Source organism: Acinonyx jubatus, chromosome A1 (genome assembly GCF_027475565.1).
Source record: "Acinonyx jubatus isolate Ajub_Pintada_27869175 chromosome A1, VMU_Ajub_asm_v1.0, whole genome shotgun sequence".
Lineage (NCBI taxonomy): Eukaryota > Metazoa > Chordata > Mammalia > Carnivora > Felidae > Acinonyx > Acinonyx jubatus.
The window spans coordinates 81,509,076-81,521,214 of record NC_069380.1 but is presented as its reverse complement, the minus strand read 5'-3'; the positions used below and the strand labels follow the sequence as shown (position 1 = coordinate 81,521,214).

The 12,139-nt window shown below is 42.4% G+C and overlaps 1 protein-coding gene across 15 annotated transcripts in view; it reads right to left on the bottom strand.

Annotated features, from left to right (window-relative positions):
* Window positions 1-12,139, bottom strand: part of UPF3A (UPF3A regulator of nonsense mediated mRNA decay) — a 33,857-nt gene that overhangs the window by 5,147 nt on the left and 16,571 nt on the right. For 3 of the 15 annotated variants that reach the window (XM_053218288.1, XM_053218285.1, XM_027065301.2), the window contains exons 8-11: window positions 11,874-12,034; window positions 9,965-10,262; window positions 9,130-9,224; window positions 7,758-7,906 (exon numbers count right to left, since the gene is read on the bottom strand). In XM_053218288.1, the coding sequence (XP_053074263.1) occupies window positions 7,758-7,906; window positions 9,130-9,224; window positions 9,965-10,262; window positions 11,874-12,034 (703 nt within the window). Of the gene's footprint in view, window positions 1-4,824; window positions 5,949-6,955; window positions 7,907-7,999; window positions 8,071-9,129; window positions 9,225-9,964; window positions 10,263-11,842; window positions 12,035-12,139 lie in introns of those variants that run through there. The other 12 variants (XM_053218294.1, XM_053218292.1, XM_053218297.1 and 9 more) reach the window with 10 other exon arrangements.

The following is a 12,139-nucleotide window of genomic DNA, read 5'->3' as shown; positions in this document are numbered from 1 at the left end:
AAAAAGAAATTGCATGGAAATTCCTAAGTGTGGTTTTCACCAGTGTCCTTCAATGAGAAACTTGGCAGCAGATTAACAAAGATCCCTGGGGAAAGAATTACTTTTCAAATTCCTAATTTTACACATATTGTTTCAGATATTTGGTAATAAATAAATTTTGAATTCCTTAGGAATGAGAAGCAATGAAAATCTATCTTTGTATATGATCATTATTTAAAAGTTAGAAAACAACTAAAAATCACTTAATCCTACCTCCAATTGCTATTAAATTGTGGAATAGTTCCTGTATTTTTCCTAAAAGCTTGAGTACGTTTTGTGTATGTACCTACTAACTCCCTTCACCCATTTTGCCCATCCTCCCCACCCCCCGCCCCCGGCCCCCAGCGACCACCAGTTTGTTCTCTGTATTTATGAGTCTGTTTCTGTTTGTGTTTTTAGATTCCACATAGGAGTGAAATCATTTGTATTACTTTTTTTCCGTCTTATTTCACTTACAATAACACCCTCTATGTCCAACCGGGTTGTCACAAATGACAAGATCTCATACTTTTTTTGTGACTAGAGTAATATTCCATGGTATATACAAACCACATCTTTATTCATCTATCCACGAACACCTGGGCTGCTTCCATATCTCGGCTATTGTAAATAATCCTGCAATAAACATAGTGGTGCATATACCTTTCCAAATTAGTGTTTTCATTTTCTTTGGGAAAATACCCAGCAGTGGAATTACTGAATCATATGGTATTCCCATTTTTCATTTTTTTAGGAAATTCTGTACCATTTTCCACAATACACTCCCACCAGCAGTGTACGAGGTTCCCTTTTCTCCACATCCTTACCCACGCTTGTTATATCTTGTCTTTGATCTTGGCCATTCTGAACAGGATGAGGTGATCTCTCATCGTGGTTTTAATTTGCAGTTCCCTGATGATTAGTGATGTTGTGCATCTTTTCATGTGTCTTTTGACCATCTGTGTCTTTGGGAAAATATCTATTCAGGTCTTCTGCCTGTTTATTAATCAGATTATTTTTTTCCAGTAATGATTTGTATAATCTTTATATATTTTGGATACTAACCCCTTATCAAATATGTCATTTACAAATATCTTCTCCCATTCTGTAGGTTGCCTTTTTGTTTTGTTGGTGGTTTCCTTTGCTGTGCAAAAGATTTTCTTTTTGGTGTAGTCCCAATGGTTTCTTTTTGCTTTTGTTTCCCTTGCCTGAGGAGAGGTAGCCACAAATATGTTGCTAAGGCTGAGTAATCCATGAGATTACGGCCTATGTTTTCTTTGAGGAGTTTTACGGTTTCGGGTCTCACTGTTAGGTGTTTACTCCATTTGGGGTTTATTTTTGTGTGTGGTGTAGAAAAGTGATCCGTCTTCATTCTTCTGCCCGTAGCTGTCCAGACCCAGCACCATTTACTGAGGAGACTATCCTGTCCCCATTGTGTGTTCTTGCTTCCTTTGTTGCAGATTGATTGTGTTCTTACATGTTGGTACACATCTTTCCAGACATTTTCTAGCACAGACATCCTGTATATCTATGAACTATTTAAAGCACATCCCGTACTTGTAATTTTGTGACACACTGTGGACATTTCAATGTCTGTATTCTGCCATGACTGCTGAGGAGCAGTGGGCAGAGCATAGGGACAGCTGGCATGCTTACTGTCTGTACATGTGCAGGTCTGTCTGTAGGGTGCAGTGTTAGGAGTTCAAATGCTGAGTGTGAGGATATTTCCATTTTATATTTTGATATGGCAATTTTGCCTGAGGAATTTCCTTCCTAACACAGGAATGACCAAATCTTGTTGGAATGATCCAGGAGAGGGGAGCCACCACTGGTTTCCTTCCTAATGTCCTGCACACTCTTAGCCCTTGGGTTTCCAGTGACAGGCCTTTCTCACAGCTCCAGACACCACAACAAAATACCATAGATGGGGGGCACCTGGGGTAGCTCAGTTGGTTAAGCGTCCAACTTTGGCTCAGGTCATGATCTGGCAGTTTGTGGGTTTGGGCCCCACGTCGGGCTCTGTGCTGACAGCTCAGAGCCTGGAGCCTGCTTCAGAATCTGTGTCTCCTTCTCTCTCTGCCCCTCCCCCACTTGCACTCTGTCTCTGTCTCAAAAATGAATAAACATTAAAATTAAAAAAAAAAAAATACTGCAGATGGGCCACTTTAGCCACAGACACTTCTCACAGTTCTAGAGGCTGGAAGTTCAAGATCAAGGTGCTAGCTGTTTTGGTTCTTAGTGAGGCATTCCTAACTTACACGTGGCACCTTTTGGTGTTTCCTCCTACAAGGACACTAATTCTATCAGATCAGAGCCCCATACTTATGACCTCATTTAACACTGATTACTTCTTTACTCCAGATATAGCCACACTGAGGAAGCAGTTAAGACTTCAACATGTGAACCCTGTGGAGACCAAGTTTAGTCCATAGTAAGGCTTGAATGTGAATATCATGGTTTCTATCACTGTTAAGACATCTAAGAAATGCCAGCAGTTTTGTACCCAAACAGCATCTCCTACATTGGCCCTCACACCCAAGTGACACAAGAATCCTTTGTCAAATAAATTGTTCCATTTTTTGGTTCAGGAAAGTATGGTCCTGGGGCACCTGGGTGGCTTAGTCAATTACACGTACAACTTTGGCTCAGGTCATGATCTCACGGTTCGTGAGTTCGAGCCCCGCGTCAGGCTCTGTGCTGACAGCTCAGAGCCTGGAGTCTGCTTCAGATTCTGTGTCTCCCTCTCTCTCTCTGCCCCTCCCCCACTCACGCTCTGTCTCTCAAAAATAAACGTTAAAAAAAAAAAAGCATGGTCCCAGTGATGCAGGAAGTGGCTACTTCGTGCATGTATAACTGGGCAAATTATATGTAGGCACACGGCTCTCAGTTTGGCACCTTGATTTTTCTATCATGACAATAATTTATTCTACTAAAAATGCTATTATCATTGAAAAATGCCATTCTTCTATGGGGTAGACTGCTTGTGTTTAAATTGGCCAAGATGCCTTACCTTTTATCCCTTTAGTCATACAAAGTTACTTATGTAATTATTTTTTTAGATGTGTAACAGTGATGAACTTGGGAAGAAATTTAACGTGTTACAAGACAAACATGCTTTTGACACAAAGAAGGATAGACACTTACAAGAAGTTGTAAGCTTTCCACCAAAATGCAGGCCAACAGAAACACACAGAGAAGACAGCATTTTTCTAAACTTGACTGAAGTGACAAACTTTTAAAAGTAAGGATTTAAACTGAATTTTCATATAATAATGACTATCATTAAACCTTACTAAAGCTGAGACTGGGTTGAAGAAATTACCTGGTGGATTTAAGCAGGCTAATTTGCTTGGGGAAAAACAAACCAACAAAAAAACAACCCTCTTGACTCTGAACACTGTTCTGAAAATAAACTTATTTTCACTCTTTTTTTTTCTTTTTTTGGTAGTAATTAACACAGATTGAATAGATCAAATATCCATTTAAATTCTCCATTTTAATCTCTGACATGTTCTTAATTTTAAAGCCAGGAAGAATAGAACAGAAAACAAATCTGTCTAAAGTATAATTACCTCTCTTTTCATCAGAGTTAAGAAAATAGACTTAAAAATGAGAATTCACTCATACAGATGAAAATAAAAAATCCTTTCTCATGGCGTAATGTGAAGAAATTCATGCCCTTCTCCACCCGAGGTCCTCTCCGTGTCACGACTGCGGCTGAGCCATAACCACTCCTCTCTAGTTCCTGGGGCCACATGATCCACTAGACTTCCTGAGACTTGTATTAAAGAACCTGTTGCTCCGTGAGCTACGTCACCCTCCCCAAGTGTTTCACTGTCATGTGATTCATTAAGTGGGAGACAATTACTTGGTAATACTATTATCAAGCAAGTGAAAACTTATTTCCAAAGATGCATGTGAGATTCTTCAAGGTACCTATTTCACGTCAGATTTGAGGAATTACTTCAGTCAGTTGGTGTTTCTAATTTACTAGCAAGACTGAGAGCCATTAAAATACTGATAGTTAATGCTCTGCTTTGCTATGTTCATGTTTAAATATAATTACTAAAATTATTAGGTAGCTGTGGGGCGCCTGGGGGGGCAGTGCTCAGTTGGTTGACCATCCAACTCTTGATTTTCGCTCAGGTCATCATCTCAGAGTTGTGGGAAAGAGCCCTGCATCAGGCTCTGTGCTTAGAATGGAGCCTGCTTGGGATTAACTGTCTCCCTCCCTCTGCCCTTCTCCCTTGCTCGTGCTCTCTCTGAAAAATAAAAATAAAAATAAAACACTTAGGTAGCTGAATAAAACCAAAAACAAATCCAAAATGAGAAACAGAAAAAAGAAAGTTTTGCAGAGGAATTACTAGAAAGTGAACCAACAGGTGGCCAACCCCACCCCACTCCTTGGTCATGGGAGCCCTCCCCACAATACGGGCTCCCATGGGCAATGCCCGTGTGAAGAATATTCTTTAACATTTCTATCATTTCTTAGACATGTGATAAACTCAAAAACTTATTTCTGGGTAATTAGTAATAAAAACTTTACGAATATGAAAACAGCTTTTGGCTTTGCCAGCAACAAGTGCTGGACATCTCTAAACCTGTTTCTTAGTTTGTAAAAGGGAGATTATGTGTGTTGTGTCCTGCCCAACCATCTTAAAAATGAGTCTAAGCCAAAACTAGGGAGTGTACATGGAAGTGTTTTATACCGAAGTAGTCCATTATACAAATGTATTATTGTTTTAAATCAGTAATCTCAAAGTGACTTCTGCGAAGCCCTGGGGACAGATCTCAAGAATCTTTCACAGGATGTAGCTACTTTTGATTTACTTATTTTCCAGCCTCATGGAGGTATAATTGACAAGTAAATTTATAATATATATTTAAAGCATACAACATACCGATTGGTAAAATGCATACATTATGAAAGGATTCACACTGAGTAATAAATAGCACCTCACATATTTACTTCTTTTTGGTGAGAAAATTCTGTCTTAGCAAATTCCAGTTATACAATACAGTATTAACTACTGTCACTATGTTATACATTAGACCCTTGACCTATTAATCTTATAACTGAATAACAGAACTTCACTAACCTCTCCCTATTTCCCTCATGCCCTAGTCCCTGGCAGCCACCATTTTACTCTGTTTCTATGAGTTTGACTTTTTTTTTTTTTAGGCTGTACATATATAAGGGATAGCAGGCAGTATTTGTCTTTTTCTGTCTGGCTTACTTCACTTAGTATAATGCTCTCCAAGTTCATCCATGTTGTTGAAAATGGCAGGGTTTCCTTTTTTAAGGCTGCATAATATTCATTTCATTTTTTTTATCCATTCACCCATAGTGGACACTAAGGCTGTTTCCACACCTTGGCTACTGTGAATAATCTGTGACAACCATGTGAACAGATATCTCTTCGAGGTAGTGCTTCCAATTCCCTTTGGATCTATGCCCACAGTGGCACTGATGGATCATATGGTAGTTATATTTTTAATTTCTTGAGGAACCTCCACGCTGGCAAACCATAGTGGCTCTAACATTTGGCATTCCGACCAACGCTGCATGAGGGTTCCCTTTCCTTCACATCCTTGCCAAGACTTGCTCTCGTCTTTTTTATTTTACCCACTCTGACAGGTGTGAGGTGGTATCTCATTGTGGTTTTGATTTGTATTTCCCTGGTGATGAGTGATGCTGAGCACCTTTTCACGCACCTGTTGGCTATCTGGATGTCTTCTTTGGAAAAATGTCTATTCAGGTCTTTTGCTCCTTTTTCTTTTTTAATTGGGTAATTTGGGTTTTTTTTGCTATTGAGTTGTTATGAATTCTTTCCATATTTTGGATATTAACCCCTTATTAGGTGTGTTGTTTGAAGATATCTTCTTCCTCTCCATAGGCTGCCTCTTCATTTTATAGATAGGTTCCTTTCCTGTGAAGAAGTTTTTCAGTTCAATGTGGTTCCATTGTTTATTTTTACTTTTGTTGCCTTTGCTTTTGGTGTCAAAATATAAAAAATTATCACCAAGACTGGTATCAAGGAGCTAACCCTCTGTGTTTCCTTCTAGAAATTTGATGGTTTCAGGTCTTGTGTTCAAGCCTTTATTCTTATTCTATTTTGAGCTGTACTTGTGTTTACAGATCAAAGCCCAAGTGAGCAGTGAGGACACAGTGTCTCACTGATCAGGAAATCCAGTGTGATCCAAAGTCTAAGTAGGAGTCAGCAAGTACGATCCACAGGCCAAATATGGCCTGCTATGTATCTTTATAAATAAAATCATATTGGAACACAGCCCTGCCCATTTGTTATGTATTGCATAATGGCAGAATTTGCAAGTTGTAACAGAGACCAGAGAGCCTGCAACATCTAAATAGTTACTACCCACCTACCCTTTTTCCATCAGGGCTGACCCCACCAGGTCACATAGACCTCTCTAAATCACAGCAAGTCCTTTGCCCCCTCCCCCCGCCAAATTCTTGGAGCTCCAGAGTCAAGAGCAAGGGCATAGCAATGCCATGGAATAGACTATATGTCTGACAGACATTTTTAATGATAAATGAGTATTCTAAGTTTTTTGATAAATGTTTCATATCTAGAAAGGAATAGATACAACCAGCAAAATCTCAGATAACTAAAGCTACATTTTATTTATTTAAAAAAATTTTTTTTAAATGTTTATTCATTTTTTGAGAGAGAGCACGAGAGTGGGGAGGGGCAGAGACAGAAGGAGACACAGAATCTGAAACAGGCTCCAGGCTCTGAGCTGTCGGCACAGAGCCCAACGTGGGACTGAAACCCACAAAGTGTGAGATCATGACCTGAGCTGAAGTCAGATGCTTAACCGACTGAGCCACGCAGGCGCCCCTAAAGCTACATTTTAAAAAGCAATGTTTTATTATGTAAAATTTGATGTAGGAAAAGTACAACTGGACTTCAAATTCATAGCAACTAAAATTTTTATTTAGTAAGTGGTTCAAAGCATAGTGCCAAAAATACATTAATGTTTAAAAATTTCACTAACATTAAAAAATACTGTAGAACACGTAACTGCAGAAAGTTCCAATGAGTCATTTCAAAATAAAACTGCCTCAGACTGCGAAAAGAAAAACCCTAGATGCCATAACTAAGTTATCCTTGTCCCAAAATAATGCCCTTACGTTGTCTCAGCAACCCTTAAATCACGGTGGTTATAAACCATGAGCACATCCATCAAAAGACTGTGAAAAAAGTCAGTGGCCACATTGCTAAAAGGGCGATTCTTAAAGCTGTCAGATTTTATACAGTGTTAAGTTCTATCACAGGGGCTATAACACAATACAGACTTCGGGGAATCTTCAGGACAGATGGCACAGGTGTCTGTATCACCGAGTTACAATGGAATGAGAGCCCTCCCTTCCCCCGAACAATAGCTCACATACTACATGATATGAATCCCAACAGATCACTTACAAATGTGCAGAACTCAAAGTACAGGCTATTTTGGCTAAATGATACATACTACTTTATACTAAAAATAATAAAGTCTATGACAACTTTTCAATTTTTTAAAAGATTGCTTCTTTCTTAAGAATGGTTTCTAGATGTTTCTATGCCACATTTATATTTCTAGTTTCTGATTTCTTTATAAGGAGTAAATTCACTTTGCAGGTTAGATTCAAGGCTGATTTGTACATTTCCAGAATGCCCTCTCTAACCCACAGAATGCCGAATGGGAGGTCCCAAACATGTGCGCTGACTCACCCCGCCTCTTCGCTCTTCTGGGAACCCCCCTGTGCTGAATCTTCAGCCTCATCCTTGTTCCTGCCAGGGCACTCCACAGAGGTTCCCCTACCACCTTCTCGTGCTCGGATGCGAACTCTTGGCTGGTACAGCTGCAAGGCCGGCCGATCCTGCCAGGACAGAGCAGTGGGTTACCCTTCCAAAGGCCAGCAACACAGGAGGGAGCAACTTCTCTACTTCCAGGGTCTGATAACTCTAATTACCTAAAAAAAATCAGCTAAAAATCTGCCTTTTTCATAGCACTATCTCATCTCAGAAACCAGGCACTTTGAAGCTAAAAAAAAAAAAAAAAAAAAAAAAAAAAAAAAAAAGCCATGAACAGAAAGACAGTTAGTATTTAAAATAACTTGAAAAAAGGTAAAAATTAGTATCTGGGAAAAGGTTACTGTGCAAACCCAGATCTCCCTGGAACCAGCAGAACCACGGCGTCTGCCCTCCCAGGCAGAGGTGAAGACTTACACATTTCAGCCCCTCTAAATTACCAGGCAGGGTGAACATGTGTCCTGAGACAAAGCAAGGCATGGCCCCTCACAGGCGGCTTTTTAGGGCCATGAACTAAATAATTACTGATGTCTGTAATGAGTGATTTCTATGTGGGTTATTCCTGAACTGCCCCTTCATAGGAAACACCAACCCATCATCTGATTCAAGTCTTAGAGGTGGAGAAACGCAATGATGGTTGAGCAACGTGAGTAAGACACTATGGAACTGCTTCCAGATATCAGCACAGTGAGGCCAGGGAAGGAGAGAACAGCAGAAGCCAGGTAGCTCTGCTCTGACGGAGAGGAGGAACAACCAAACCCCAGCTCAGGGGAGCTTCCAGCCCCTCAAGGAAGCCTCCTACACTCCTTCCGTGGCCACCTAGGGGCCCAAGGACAGGGCAGCTTAGGTGGGCATATCTGGGGAGGTGTTTCTGCAGGGCCCCACAGTCACTGCCAGGGCACTTAGCAGCCCTTTTCCCCGGTGGAAGCCTGGCCAGGGAGGAGAGTGGCAAAGGCCTCGGCAGGCCCCATGGGTGCAGAGAGAAGGGCAGGGTTCACATGCCACCTCCTGCCCGGGCCAACACACATGGTCCTGCTCTCACCAGGGCAGCACTGGTATGCACAGATGGGGGTCAACACTGATACTGAAAGAGCATCGTAACCTGCCAGGCCTCGTAAGGAGGAGCCATTATGCACAAGGCGCCTCATTTCCACCACAGCATCACAGAGTTCATGGAGAAGACTCCCAACGCCTAAAGCTGTGCTCACTGCTGCTACAAAAAAAGGGAGCTGAAAACAAGTGTTCGTATAAACACCTCCCACCAAAAAGACCCATGGCTGTTCTGGTGTACCTGAGATTAAGGAAACTAGAGAAACCCCTGGGTGACACAGATATGATTAGCCAGGGGTGAAGAAGGCTCTCCTCTTGCCTGTGGTTTTGCCTGCCCTGGAAACATTTTAAAAACCAACATCACTAATACCAGCAACACCCTGGGTGACTGGAAGGGAAGGCAGATCTGAGTGAGAAAAACAGTCTCAGGTCACACACTGTATGCTTCCACTTACATAGCACTTATATAGCAATGACAAAACCATGCAGACAGCAGATAGTGTCCCTGTCGAGGTTGGGAATGGGGTGGGATGAGGGTGTTCCCCTTGGACACTGGGCGGCCAGGCTGTGGGGGACTCACTGGCACCACGGGGCCTGGCCCTATAGGGAGGGGACCCCATTAATAGTGCTTCTCTACAACAATGTGATATGAGTAAAAGTTAACCTCAAACTTCTGGGGAAAAAAAAAAAGAAAAAAGAAAGAAAAGCCGTTTGTTGGTCTAAGTAGGCCACTCCAATCCTGTGTCGACTGTGCACACCTAACTGATGAGTATTTATGAGCCATTTGACTATCTACTAATAATCACTACATTGTTAATCACGTAAAAGAAAGCTCCCTGAAGCGTCATGAAATGCAAACTGTCAGGGCAGTGCACTCCCTAAGAGCACAGGACCCAGTGGGGGCAGACTTCCCACTGAGAGAGTGCGTGACCCTAAGTCCCCGACACCTACACAGATTCTCTCTTTGGGCTAACTAAAACAACTTCCGTCTGATAAAGCAGGCATAAAGCCGCAGATGTGCTGTTTGTGCTTTTACGGCTGATGAATGAAAGATGATCCCAAACAAGCAGAAGAACCTTGTTTCCTGGGCGCTCCATTTTGGCTGCTGGGCCACCTTCACTCCTCCGCTCTTTCCCGGGCCGCTCTGCTGCCTCCACAGTGTTGCCACTGTCCTGGCTCCCCTTCTTCCCTCTGTCGGGGGGGCCTCCTTTCCCCCATCTCAGCTCCTCCTCATTTCTCCGCGAAAACGTGTCAAACTCACAGTGAGCTCTCTGCTTTCTACTGTCATCCAAGTGGCATCTTTGTGTTTCAGGGTCTTTTTCTCTGAATCTTCGGTCCAACTCCCTTTGCTCTTCATTGCTCTCATTCTGTGACCTGTGATTCAATTCAAATTATCAGTCACCTCAGGCATACTGCTTGATGAGAACCTGTCTGCCCGTCCATACCGCAAGTTCCAGAAGAGGCAGGGAATACCTCAGTCTGCACATCACCACGCTGCCAAGTGGGCACGTAATAGGCATTCAATAAAAAACTGCTAAAAGATGAACTGACAATGGTAACGACAGTATCTACTGTTAAACTTGAATGACACGTAGGAATAGGCACTGTGGTAAGGAACTATGTATACTTACTTTTCTAACTCTTAGTAACCCCCCAAAGTAGACTAACAACCCCCTTTACAGATAGAGTACCGGAGACCAAAGTGGTCAAGTGACTTTCCTAGGGCCCCAGGTACACATTCATCATGACACAGAGCTGATACTGACAGCCTTGTTTCTGCTTCATGTAGCTACAATTAATTGAAATTTACTAATTTTATACATATATCAAACTCTTAAATGAATAGTAAATAAATAAGTGGCTCCTTAGCTCCTTTGCTTCTTAAAGTCCACAACCAACAGGCAAAGTCCTCACACACTATTTTTGACTTCCCACAAAACAGAAGCAGCAGGACTGCTGGGGAGAAAAAGATCTATAAGCAAAGTGAGAATTCATGCCAGAAACATGACGAAAGGCACTGCTGTATCATAAGCGATAATAATACAAACACATATAACAGAAACTACAGTCCTAACAGATCACAGGTTTAATAATCATGCATAAATTAATTTCATAAACTGAGCAATAAACTGGAATCCCCAAAAAGAGGGAAAAATTTTTTTTTATCACAACTCTTTGTATAAGAAAGACAGTAAGAATTCATTGTGACTGGTATGTTTCTGGGCAAATGGCAGCCTAACCCCACAACCCTGCCATCTCACATCCAAGTGCAAATTCACTTCTGGACCCCTTGGAAGCAGAGCAGCCCTGGGATCCAGGAAGCTCCATGGGTGTCCGGATGCAGTGCACGAGCAGGAGCCCTGGGCCAGGGGAACAAGAAGCCCAGACACACGTGGCCCCACTGACTGTGGGGAGGTGACCAAACCCTGAGGAGGCTCAGGGGCGAGAGGGAGGGGCTCCTACCTGACAAGGTTCTGGCGGGTCTCTCTGGCCCCCATGCAAAGACAGTGTCTGTCCCATTCCACACAAGCCCTGCTCAAGCTCCTTTCGTGAGCTGCATGTCACAAGCACGCAGAGAAGTACATGCCCCAAGGACCCCTAGCCTGAGACAGGCAGGGCTAGCGCAATACTGGGATCCACACAGCTGCTGGTCAGATTCCACGGGAGGGCCACAGGGATGGTAACACCAACACAGGAATCCTAGCACTTGGACAAGACTGGGAAGGAGATCCTGAAGACCTAAAGAGTGATAACAGGAATCCAAAGGGAGCAAGGACAGGAACGGCTAAGGAACTGGAAGCAGGACATGTTCCTGCTTTGAAGACAGACTTGAGGCTGCAGACGAAATGCATTTACCAAGCCCCTAGCGTGACCCAGAAGAAATAAGGATGTGGGCATTATCTTGGTAAAACCCGATTCCACAAACAGTTTGAAATACGATAAAGGACACATACGACTCTGACACAGTGACAGTCACAAGCTCACTTTTCCCTGGGCTCCTCCAGCGAGCTCCCCAAGGGCATGGGCTTCCGGACAGCACAGCCAGGACAGGACTCCTGTTCTCCATCTCTAGTATCCATTTCCTCTCCTCTTTCTTTTGGCTTCTCAGTGGTTGGTTCCTCTCCCTTTTCTGGTTTCTTAAGAAGCTAAGAAATTATAATGTCAGTAAAATATCACTTTTAGAATATGGTATAAACAAAGCTGTTTTAAAAAAAATTAAAAACATAAAGCAACATTGAGCACAAGTGTTT